General features: G+C 35.8%; 1 protein-coding gene and 1 pseudogene across 2 annotated transcripts; both read left to right on the top strand.

Moving 5' to 3' along the window:
* The first annotated feature begins 812 nt into the window (after positions 1-812).
* On the top strand, positions 813-7,267 carry LOC21398787 (CSC1-like protein At1g69450). 2 transcript variants are annotated; one of them, XM_024173649.1, is made up of 11 exons: positions 813-1,593; positions 2,279-2,434; positions 2,762-2,825; positions 3,048-3,257; positions 3,882-4,073; positions 4,461-4,499; positions 4,618-4,916; positions 5,254-5,530; positions 5,942-6,217; positions 6,511-6,744; positions 6,870-7,267. In XM_024173649.1, the coding sequence occupies exons 1-11, from the start codon at positions 1,313-1,315 to the stop codon at positions 7,032-7,034; spliced, it is 2,193 nt and encodes a 730-aa protein (XP_024029417.1). In that variant the 5' UTR covers positions 813-1,312; the 3' UTR covers positions 7,035-7,267. The 2 variants fall into 2 exon arrangements, with proteins under 2 accessions (XP_024029417.1, XP_010108715.1); XM_010110413.2 differs by lacking the exon at positions 4,461-4,499.
* Positions 7,268-10,952: 3,685 nt separating this feature from the next.
* LOC21398789 lies at positions 10,953-11,441 on the top strand (annotated as a pseudogene).
* Positions 11,442-11,831: the final 390 nt, after the last annotated feature.

The raw sequence follows: 11,831 nt of genomic DNA on the forward strand, positions 1-11,831 counted from the left end.
TAGCATTTTGAATTATTATACGATGAACAATAACTACACGTCCACACTTTTATATATTTTAAGATTTGGGATCTAAGATTTTAGATCACGGTTTAAAACTGAACAGGATATACAAAAGAAAGAAATAATAGAGTTAAAAATTGGGATAAAAAACGCCACGTTCACTTCGCTGATTCGAGTTTAGAATTCGAGTTTTTCTATAGTAAAAAGCTCTCACAAACAATCACATCTAACTTTTTTGCTACAGTAAAAAGCTCTCACATAAAATCACATCTCAACTCGAATTCTTCTCGAATCAGCGAAGTGAACGGGGATCACAAAAAGGAGAATGAAAAAACGCGAAAAAAAAAACAAAAAAACAAAAAAATCCAAACCAAACCAAAGCAAAGAGGAGAAGGAAAAAAAAAAAAAGGAAAGAAGCACCAAAAATTGTGCCTTTTTGACTACCAAAGCTGAACAGTAAAAATCAATATGCACTCTTTTATATTCAGAATTAGGATTAGGATTAGAATATAACAAATATTTAAGATAATGTCCATCGAGAAACTCAAATCACGCACGTGCCATGTCACGTGAGCTAAGCTTGAGATCGGGATCTGCTGCGACTTCAGTTCTTTGTTTTTTTTTTTGCCACGACTTCAGTTCACACTGGCGGGAATTTGACTACTTGTTTGGGCCTGCGTGGCTCAATCCTGTTACAGCATCTGTTCCTTTACGTCACAGTAAAATCCCCAAATTACCCCGTCAATACCCCAACCATCAAGAATAAACCAAGGTGAAAAACACGTGTTCACACAAAGCAGATCGCAGAAAGCCGAAAAGCACCGGTACTTTACAACCGTCGGAAGTTTCGTACCCATTTATCAGCGTCTTTCAGCATGTTGCTTGTCCTTTTCTTGTCCGAGAAAGAAAGGAAGAACAAGACAAGGGCGTTTCCGGAACTTCAAAAAAACAAACACTGGGGAAACTACTCCAGAGCTTACCCACCAAAGCACCAATAGAATTCGCAAGCACAACAACAACAAAAAAAAAAAAAATCAGTCTCAAAATCCGTCACTTTCTACCAGTATTATACAATTATACACAGTCAAAGGGGATCGTATAATTCAGTTTTATTCCAGTAAATACGAGCATCTTCTTTTACTTAGCTGAATCACCCAATTCGATCTCTGATCATTATTTAGTATTGTTCAGTTTCGCTTTCAATTTCTTCCATAGTTTGAACAGTTTACAGGGAGATCTTCTTCCTCTTCTTCTTTTTCTCCGCTAAAGATTAGATTTTAAAAAAAAAAGTAATTATCGAAGAAGAAAAATGCTAGTTTCTGCGCTTTTGACGTCGGTGGGAATAAACTCGGGGCTGTGTATTTTGTTCTTCGGTTTGTACTCAATATTGAGGAAACAGCCTCTGAATAACGAAGTTTATTTGCCTCGTTTGTTGGCGGAGGGGAAATCCCAACGGACAAGCCGTTTCAACCTCGAAAGGCTGATTCCTTCCACCGGTTGGCTCAAAAACGCTTGGAGCCTCTCCGAAGATGACCTCTTGGCCTCCTCCGGCTTGGACGCTGTCGTCTTCATGCGCGTTATAACTTTCAGGTACTTCTCTTGAAATGATGAACTGTGAGTTTAGTTTGAATTCGATTTCATATATGTTTGTTTTCTTGGTTTTAGTGGGTGGGAGGAAGATATCAATTGCTTATTTTGATATTTGGGTCTTGTAAAGTAGTGAGAGTATTTATGAGTTCTTGGTTATATGTTATGATGTGACCAATAGTGTTACTTCTTGATGTTGGTGAGACTAGGAAGTTAGGTGGGCAGAAAAAGAAATAGACAGTTGTTACCGTTACCAGTGTGTGGGGTGGCCTAACGGTAATGGAATACCGACCGTGGTGGGTCTGTGGTCAAGGGATCGAATGTTGGGTGACCCTCGTTGAAGGTCTTAAAAGCGAAAGTTTGCCACTGCCGTCCTAGTTCTTGCGTCCGCACTATAATCTAAATAGTGATATTGTATGTTTGATGAATTGATGTGCATGGATCTATGGGGATTATTGACGAGGGTGTGGATCGATCCCTTTCCCGTTCCACCTACGGTCCCATTAGATTACAAAAGTGGTGTTGCTTGATCCTTGTTTTATCATTTGGCAATAAATAGATGGTTATTCATTTCTGTGTACGAGTAATAGTATAAGTTTACCTTCATTTCTTTGAATTTCTTTTGTTTACAATCAATAGATACCTGCTACTGAGTAATTTCTACTTCTGTTGTATATGGATTATGCAGTTTAAAAGTATTCGTGTTTGCCGGGATTATCGGGATCTTTGTTCTTCTTCCAGTGAACTGCTCTGGAGATAAGCTTGACAATATTGACTTAGATAATTTGTCAAATAACTCGTTGGACGTGTTTACAATTTCAAATGTAAACAAGGGTTCGAAAAGGTAAACTTTTAATCTGAGCTTGGATAGTACTTTGAAGAACAATGTCAGAGAAATTATGTAAAAATGTTGATAGTGATGTAACTGCACAGGGATGGAAATTTTTTGAAAATAATGGTGGAAAGATTGCAAAAATGAGAAACTTGTTGTCCTCTTTAAATTGTTCTGATAGCCCATATATCCTGTTTTAATAACTAGGATCATACTTTCAGTCATGTCTCTTTGGGTTGAAGAGTTCTAAGAAGTTATTAAACTTTCTTACTTATGTCGGCAGTATTGAATTTCGTTTGCCACAAAGTGTGAAAAATAATATTGTTTGATTTTTTGCAGCCTGTGGATTCACTTTTCTGCTGTTTATGTCGTCACAATTTTTGTCTGCTACCTACTTTATTATGTAAGTTGCTTTGTGCCATTAAATATTTCTGAAGAATTTGATTATCTCTGCAGCTCTTAGCTTCTCTTAGGATATTCTTTTATCACATTTCAGGCATCATGATATCCTAGGGGGTGTGTGTGTGTGTGTAATTTCATATTTGAGATGCTCATGAAGTGCCTTGTCATTTGCAGCCTAAGAACCAAAAGTTGAACTGGGTACTGAATATTAATTTTTCTGCAGGAGTATAGTTATATTTCTTCAAAAAGATTGGCTTATTTCCATTCATCGAAACCCCAACCGCATCAGTTCACGATCTTAGTTCGCAGTATCCCTGTTTCCAGTGGGAGCAGTGTCAGTGACAGTGTTGACAGCTTCTTTAAAGAGTATCACCCTTTAACATATCTGTCACATATTGTTGTTCATCGAACAAACAAACTTCGACTTCTCATCGTAAGCATTTTGCTGCATCTATTTGTTATACCAATGTTCTTATGTTTTGTGCTAATCTCTAGATCGAGTTGTTCGGCAAGAACATATTTGGCTTTTATGACATAAATCACAATAGCTAGCTTGTTTTATAAGTTGATACGACTAATGACGTCTACATCAACTAGCTGTTCATATATCACTGCTTTTAATGGTTAAAGTCATATCTGAGTGTTCATATGAACATGATCTTAGCATTTCAGTTTACACATGTCTTGAGAAGAGATACTAGAGTGAGAAGCAATAACAGGATACAAATTAGGCAGTGTCGCCAACGCCGAGTAGTTTATTGGAGAAGACTTGGAACCAAAATGAAAAGTTCATAATCTGATAGAAAATTCAAGAAAGTTTCTTGTGAGATTTTATGTTGACTTGATTTTGAGTCATAAGGTGACATTTTGTTGCTGTGGAAACATAAAATAATATGAAAGATTGAGGCGTAAAGGGGCACCCAGTCCCTTCTTATTCCTTTCCATGTTTGTGTGTATCCTTTTACTAATTAATAATTTAATAGAACCACCAAGATCTTCTCTACATCTTGTTTCATACAGATGTTTATAATCATTCTTTGCTTTTCTTTTAATCTAGAAAAATGCCAAGAGATTGTCAAAAAGAATCCTTCATTCACGGTCCGATCCCAGTCATCGGAAATATCATCGAAGCTGCTGTTTTGGATTGTGTGGCCGCAAGGTTGATCTTGTGGACCATTATGGAAAGAGGCTAGAAGATATAGAGGAAAATGTGAGAATGGAGCAGTCAGGGGTTTCATTCACAGGACAAGTAAGTATTAGAGATTCTTCTTCTCCTATACCAGAAATCTTAATTTTATTTGACTTTTTCTGGACCGTAATTATATACAATTCTGCATGGTGCATTGATTTTTGTGTATACGTAAAGTGTTCTTAGGATTATTGCCTTCTAGCTTAATGTGATGATGAACATTCTGGTCATAGAGTCTAAGATTAAGTCCTTGATTACGCTCGAAATCAAGGCATTATTTGAATTTCTTATTAAAAATAACTGTCCACCTCACAAGTGTTTTACATTCCTAGTAAGTGTGAATAAAGGGCAATAAACTGAAGAGTACAAGGAACTACGTAAACGAGAATTTGATAATAATGATTTCTTTGAATGATTGACCTTCTCAATAACGCAAATCTCTTGTAGACGGAGTATCATTCTACAAAATGGAGCCAAGAGAAACTCGTTAGTTCCGTCTTTCTTTAATTCAAATCAATTCCTTTACTATGTAGTTAATTAGGTTCTGGTATCTTGTGGTACTTGTTGCAGTCTAATGATTTGCATTCTCTTTCTAATTTACAAGGAAGTTCGTGCTGCATTTGTGTCATTCAAGTCTCGTTATGGTGCTGCTGTGGCTTTTCACTTGCGACAATCAAACAATCCCACACACTGGACCGCAGAAGAAGCTCCCGAGCCGCATGATGTTTACTGGCCTTTCTTTTCTTCATCATTCATGCAAAGATGGATATCGAAGCTGGTGGTCATTGTTGCATGTATTCTTCTTACAATCTTATTCCTCATTCCTGTTCTCCTTGTGCAAGGTCTTGCTAATCTGAATCAGTTGGAAATTTGGTTTCCCTTCCTCAAAAGCATTCTAACTATGTAAGTGCACTAGAAAGTGTGGTTGCTTTTTTCATCTCATCCTGGTTTCCACCATTGCGATTGTTCTGAATCTGAGCGAGTAAAGTATCCGAAATCTTGGAATTTAGTTTTTCAACTGGGAAAAAAATTAAACTTGGATAGATTTTACTACTATATAAGATTTAGGCAACCAACTGTGGATAAATTTTTACTACTATATATAAGATTTAGGCAACCTGATAATGTGTTCTGGCATTACCATTAGCATTTTCAAGGTTTCTGGCCAAAATTTTCTACTTTTCACTTTTTAAAAGTTTCAAATGCCAAATGAAACTAACATACGAGTCTCCTTATGCAGAACTTTCGTTAGTCAAGTTATCACAGGATACCTTCCCAATCTCATTCTTCTGTTATTTCTGAAATCGGTGCCCCCAATCATGGAATTCCTTTCATCTATTCAAGGATATATTTCCCACAGTGACATAGAAAAGAGCGCATGTGATAAAGTACTTTGGTTCACGATATGGAACATATTTTTTGCTACTATATTTTCTGGTTCAGCTTTATCTCAGCTCGACGTCTTCCTTGAGCCAAAGAATATAACTTCAAAGCTAGCTGTTGCTGTCCCTGCACAGGTGAGTACCTTTGTAACTTAAACAATATGTATCGCAAAAAAGTAGTTTCATGACACGTTATGAAATTAAAATATAAGTTGTTAAGGGTGAAAAGAGTTGGGACAAAATAGTCATTTCGGTCTTACAGAACCTACAAATTTTGATACGTGTGCTTTCAGGATGTGGATAAAATTTTTCCTGATGTGTATCATTGCTCATTTTAAAATGCTTCTTCTTCTTGGGCACAAGTGAAGATCATATGTTTACCATTTGCATTTGATCATGCTAAAATATGGCCAGAATAATGTAGACAGGAAACTCTTCAGACAGGAAAATCTGAAGATGGCCCTTTTTACTTTTGGTTTAGGCACGTGATACTAAAATATGGGCTTCACTTCTTCGTTGTTATAACAACATTTAGTTTGGTTGCAGGCATCGTTTTTCATTGCATATGTTGTCACGTCAGGATGGACAAGCACTTCGTCAGAACTGTTTCGTGTAATTCCTCTGTTTTGCAGTCTGATAAAGAGACCTTTTACTGGGGATCCAGATGATGATCTTGAAGTTCCAGCTTTTGATTACCACAAGGACATTCCAAGAATTCTTTTCTTTGTACTCCTTGGAATCACATACTTTTTCTTAGCTCCACTTATTCTGCCCTTCCTCTTGGTGTACTTCTGTCTTGGATACATCGTCTTCCGTAATCAGGTCAGTTGTCTTTTTTATTTTTTTAAAGTCATAGGTGCGTTGTAAGAATTTGATCTATGTATAAAAACAGTCTTATTTATTTATTTATTTATCAGTTGTCTTTTTAATTTTTTTAAAGTCTTAGGTGCGTTGTAAGAATTTGATCTATGTATAAAAGCAGTCTTATTTATTTATTTATTTTTATCTTGTGTTTGTGTAATGTTTATTCAGTTCCAAAATTGTTTTGCAATCTCTTGTTATTCTAGATGCCATTACATTTCTTCTAATGTTTACGCTCTAAACTTGTTTCGCAGTTCATTAATGTCTATGCGCCAAGGTACGAAACTGCAGGGAAGTTTTGGCCTATTGTGCACAATTCAACGATATTTTCTTTGGTGCTCATGCACGCCATTGCAGTGGGAATCTTCACATTGAAGAAGCTCTCTCTAGCTTCATCTTTAGTCATTCCTCTTCCAATCCTCACTCTTCTATTCAACGAGTACTGCCGAAAACGCTTCCTGCCTATTTTCGTTGGTTACTCTGCTGAGGTATGTCTAGAAACCATGACATTTTACTCCTTTTGACAGTAGAGGATTAAGGAGTTGTATCAATCCATTTTTAGCTGCTTTATCACACTTTATGCCCATGTCGATTTTTTTTTTTTCGTTCTCAGAGTTTGATCAAAAGGGATAGGCAGGATGAGAGTGACCCTGCAATGCCTGAATTCTTTGAGAAATTAGTCACTGCCTATCAGGACCCAGCTTTGATGCCGATTCCTTACTTTTCTGACACTAATAGCATTACCACTCCCCTTATCAACAACAACAATCGAGTTTGAGATTTCTGTTTTCTTTCCCTTTATGTCCTTGTTTTAAATAGGCAGTTACGCATATTTTTTGTATGCAATAGTTGATTATTTCCATGCGCAGAATATAGAGTTGCGAGGGAAAAACAGTGAATGTGCTCTTTTTCAGTGTGTCCTTGTAACTTCAACCTGTGCTGTGTATAAATGTGTGAAAGGTTCCCCATGTATGTTTTTTCTTAAGCAATAGATCTGTCCTATTTTGTTTCCGTTCTGTTTGTGTTAGATATTGTTTGAAGTGACATACAAGATCACAAATAATTTATCCATGTTTTAGTTTCCATCTCTTAAAATAAACGTGTAAGATACAATATGATAATTACTAGTCACTTGGTAATACATAATTCAGTACATATGGTTGAATTGGTTGCTGATTCAATACGTTTGTTGGATACATCATACTGTACTGATTTTTATTCCTTTTTCTTCCTATTAGGTTTTTTTTTTTTTTTTTTTTTTTTTTTTTGGGGTTTTTTTTTTTCTTTTTTTTTTTTTTTTTTTTTTTTTTTAGGGCTTGATTTTTGCCTTTAGTTTTTATTTATTTTCATTCAGGTTAACGTTTTTTTATTCCTTTAAGTTTCTAGTATTATGAACTTTTCATCATGTGTTCGTTTTTCTATCTCAAGCAATTTTAGTTTTTAGGTTTTGTTGTTTGGTAAGAAATGTTTTTATAGCCGTTCCTCCTTTTTGTTTTAGACGTGATATGTTCTCGTTTTCAAGCAACTTGTAAAAGAGTTGTCGTCTTTTAGTATTGGCATTTTGAAGTCACTGTCGTTTTTAAGGACGCGTGTTTATACAATAATATCTTTGTCCGTGTTCAAAAAATTTGGCAAGTTTGGTCGTTTCTATATATGTTGTCGTTTTTGGTCTCCGTGTTTTGAAGATGCGGGCATCTGTAAAATTATCATGGTTTATTGATCTTTTTATTTCTAAAGCGACGTGGTTTTTCTAGTGGTTCTCGTGTTTTGCATTATCGTCATTGGGCAAAACTCTTGCTGTTTATGCTATGTTGTCGTTTTCAGAAGACATCATCGTTTCTAGATGTCTTTGTCGTAATTTTGTTGCTTTTTAACATCTTGTTGTCATGAGTATACGTTGTCGTTTTTTAGATGTCGTTCTTCTTCTACAATACAATAGTATTTTTCTTTGGTTATAAAATTTATTTCTATAGTATTTGAAGTTTCGTCAAATGACTCTAGGGGGTTTAGAACTGAGTGGCGTTTTTATAGCTCTTATCGTGTTTGTAGATGTGATATCTTGTCGTCGCTTTTAAAGCTATTGTAAGTTGTGCAGATATTTTCGTTGGTAACTTGGTCTAGACTTCTTTTTTTAACATATTATTATTGTCGTTTTTCTGGTTGCTGTCGTTTCTTCAGAAAATGTTATCGTTTATTCAACTCTAGATATCTGACTGTCCCTTCTATATTTCTGTTGTTTGGTACATCGTCTTTTTGATTTGTATGTTTTTGTCGTTCTTCTGGTTGGTGCCCTCTCTCCAACTCTTGTCAACTCGTATTTTGTTTCATTGTCGCTTTTATAGTCATGTGGTTTTTATATTATTGTCGTTTTCTTGGCTTATGTTATTTTTCCAATTATTTTTGTGGTTGATGTCGTTTTCCACTTATTTTTGGGTGGTTCTTTAGTTCGTCATTTTCCATTCCTGTCGCTTGTAGTCCATGCCGCTTGTATGGTTCTCGTCGTTTTCTTCCTTTTAATACCATTATCAGTTTTAGGCCCCATTCATGTGAAAAAGAATACTGTCATGTAAAAATTTGAGTTGTGATTTGAAACTGAAAAAAGAAACGAAGCCTTAGTTTTTAAGGTTAATGTTGTTTTCGGTTATCATGGTTTTCCATAGACTTCGTTTACTATATTGCTGTTAGTTTATGAATATTGTCGTTTGACGTTGACTTTTTGTTTATCAGGTTCCTAAATACATGTTCTTTTATTGCATGTCATCGTTTCCAATGATTGTCGTTCGTATGTAGTCGGCTGTCGAGTTTATTTTCGTTTGTCAAATACATTGTCGTTTTTCTCGTATCTGTCGTTCTTTAAAATTGTTGCTGCCGTTTGCACCCTCCGAAGAAAAACCCAAACCCCCCGCCGGTTACTATAATTAAGTCCAACGACAGCAATATTTATAATATCACCAACGATGGTGATCTCAATGCGTAAAACAGCCGATACAAAAAACGAGAACTCAGGAATATATTGTTTGCATTACGGCTTCTTTCGTCTCTTCCTCTGGTGTTTGGCCAACAATTTCTTTGACGTGATGAAACTTATACAATATAATCAAGAGATGGAAAGAATTCCATGAGAATCTATTGCGCGTTGGAGAAATATATAATTACATAATGACATGAAACGGAATCAGTTTTGGGGATGCAATCGCAAATCTTGGGTTTGTCTTGTTATTACCGAACACTAATTAGATGGTATGAAGTTAAAAAAGAAAATGGGAATTTTTTTTTCTCGTATAATTGAGTGATCACAATAGTACAATATGTCATTTTCACAAAATTGATTTCTACAATGTTTTCAGTTACATCAAACGGCTTATATAACTAATTATTCTATAATGTAAACATCTGAATGTCACACTATCATGATCCGTACGTTTTCAAACAAACAAAAAAAAAAAATTATGCACTTCTAAGAACCAAAATAAGATATGTATTATCATCCAAAAAAATAAAAATAAAATAATATGTTTGAGTTGGGACGTCAAAATTTGCCATCTGGAAAAGAAAACAAGAGCAAGGAATGTTAAACCCCGGTAATCAGTTTTTTTTTTTAATAATTATTTTATTTTTGTTTTTATTTTTTATTAGTGATCTTAAAGGAACTAAAGATTGACTTTGGTCACAAAATATGAACCTCACTTGTCCTTCCAAGAAAGTTAGATTTCATAGAGCACTTTTACGCATTGCCGAACTAAACAAAGTACAAAGAAGTAGTTACAAGCAGTACAAACCTTATCAAATCTTCTAATAATAATAATAATAATAATAAACACCGACATACCGTCTGCCCACCCTTATTATAAATACCTGCCTTAATTAGTACGACACAAAGTAGAAATTAACTAAAAATAAGTTGCTTCTAAATACAATATTTTAGGCTTATCATCAACACCAGCTAGCATTTGAGAGATATGTAGAGATATTATACACACGAGCAATATTAGAGTAGATAACAAAAAATAAGAGTGAAAAACATGGGTAGAAAGAGAAAAGGAAGTGATCAAGAGCAAGAAGAGAGAGAAAGCAGCATTGAAATTGGAAGCATGGGCTTGAGCCAGATAACATTGGAGGAAACTTCAGCAGCTCGGAGAGGTCGAAAACGCTATGTCGGGGTCCGGCCAGAGGCCCTCGGGGAGGTGGGTGGCGGAGATCAAAGACACAATACAGAAGATAAGAGTGTGGCTGGGGACTTATGGCACAGCCGAGGAGGCTGCAAGAGCTTACGATGAAGCCGCTCTCTTGCTCCGCGGGCCTAATCCTCGCATCTTCTCACAATTCAAAGCCTAATCTTCCCTCCAGAATCGCCAATCTTCTTCTTCTCCGCCTCAAATCGAGGAATAATACTTGCGCTTCGATGGATAGTTTCTCCTTGCCTAATATTGATCAGCACCAGGTGCCTAATATTGATCAGCACCAGGCACTAGAAGTACCGGATAGTACGGTTTTCGATGATTTCTTCGACGTGCAAGAATTTTGCGACATGAAGGAAGATAGCCATGAAAATGTGAGTAACAACATTACTGAGCATTATGTGACTACTGCTGGTGATCACTTGAGAGATCAGAATTTTGAAGCTAAAAAAGAGGAAGAGCTCGAGAGTGTGGAGGTTGTGGATCTTCGGTTTGTCGATACACTTGGATAATCATGTACTACTTCTGGTTATAACTTCTGCCCATTTGAGATTGCGGAAGAGACAGTGGAGCCATTAATGGACATGAGAGGGAGAATCATGAGGATGAGCAATCGATTATCGGAGAGGCCACGAAGAGAATGAAGTATGAACGAAAGTTCTCGGCATCTTTGTATGCCTTCAATGGGATATCTCAGTGTTTGATGCTCAATCTTGATTCAAAGGTTGAAGTATTTGGAGGAGATCAACGAGTACTTGAACAAGTCCCTAAATTTGACTCCAATATTGATGTGGAAAATAAGAACAAAGATGAGAAAGAACCTTCACAAGATACAGTTCAAGTGCAAGAGCAGGCTGGGAATAAGCAATCATCAACAGAAATTGAATCATTTTCTTCTTCTTCTTCTTCTTCTTCATTATCATCTGTGAGCTCAGGATTAGGTTTTGACCTGCATCTTTGGAGCTCGCTCAATCTTTCTCCTAGCTATTTCTGACTAATTTATTCTTTTATCATATTTTGATGTCGTTGACAGATCGAATATTGATTTGCATTTAACAAACAATTAAAGAAAAGCCAGAGTTAGTTCTTGGGATGAGTAACAACACATTTATCAATTACATAATGTCATTAATTTTCAGTAAGTATATAATATACTTGGATAATTTGCTTGCAGACTGTTGGAGTAATTTCTTGTAGAGTAATTTTCCAAAAATAATAAATAAAAAATTTCTTGTAGAGTAATTATGTGAAACCTGCTGCTTAAAGAGGAGCCATGTCATGCATATTTCATTGAAGGCAAAGAATAGGAAAAATAATATGCAACCAGATCCAGATCCTATATCCAATTTTTGGTGTCTCAATCAATGTCTAACTAATCAAATCACACCACATCATCT

The sequence above is a fragment of the Morus notabilis genome, unplaced genomic scaffold (assembly GCF_000414095.1).
Source record: "Morus notabilis unplaced genomic scaffold, ASM41409v2 Scaffold503, whole genome shotgun sequence".
Lineage (NCBI taxonomy): Eukaryota > Viridiplantae > Streptophyta > Magnoliopsida > Rosales > Moraceae > Morus > Morus notabilis.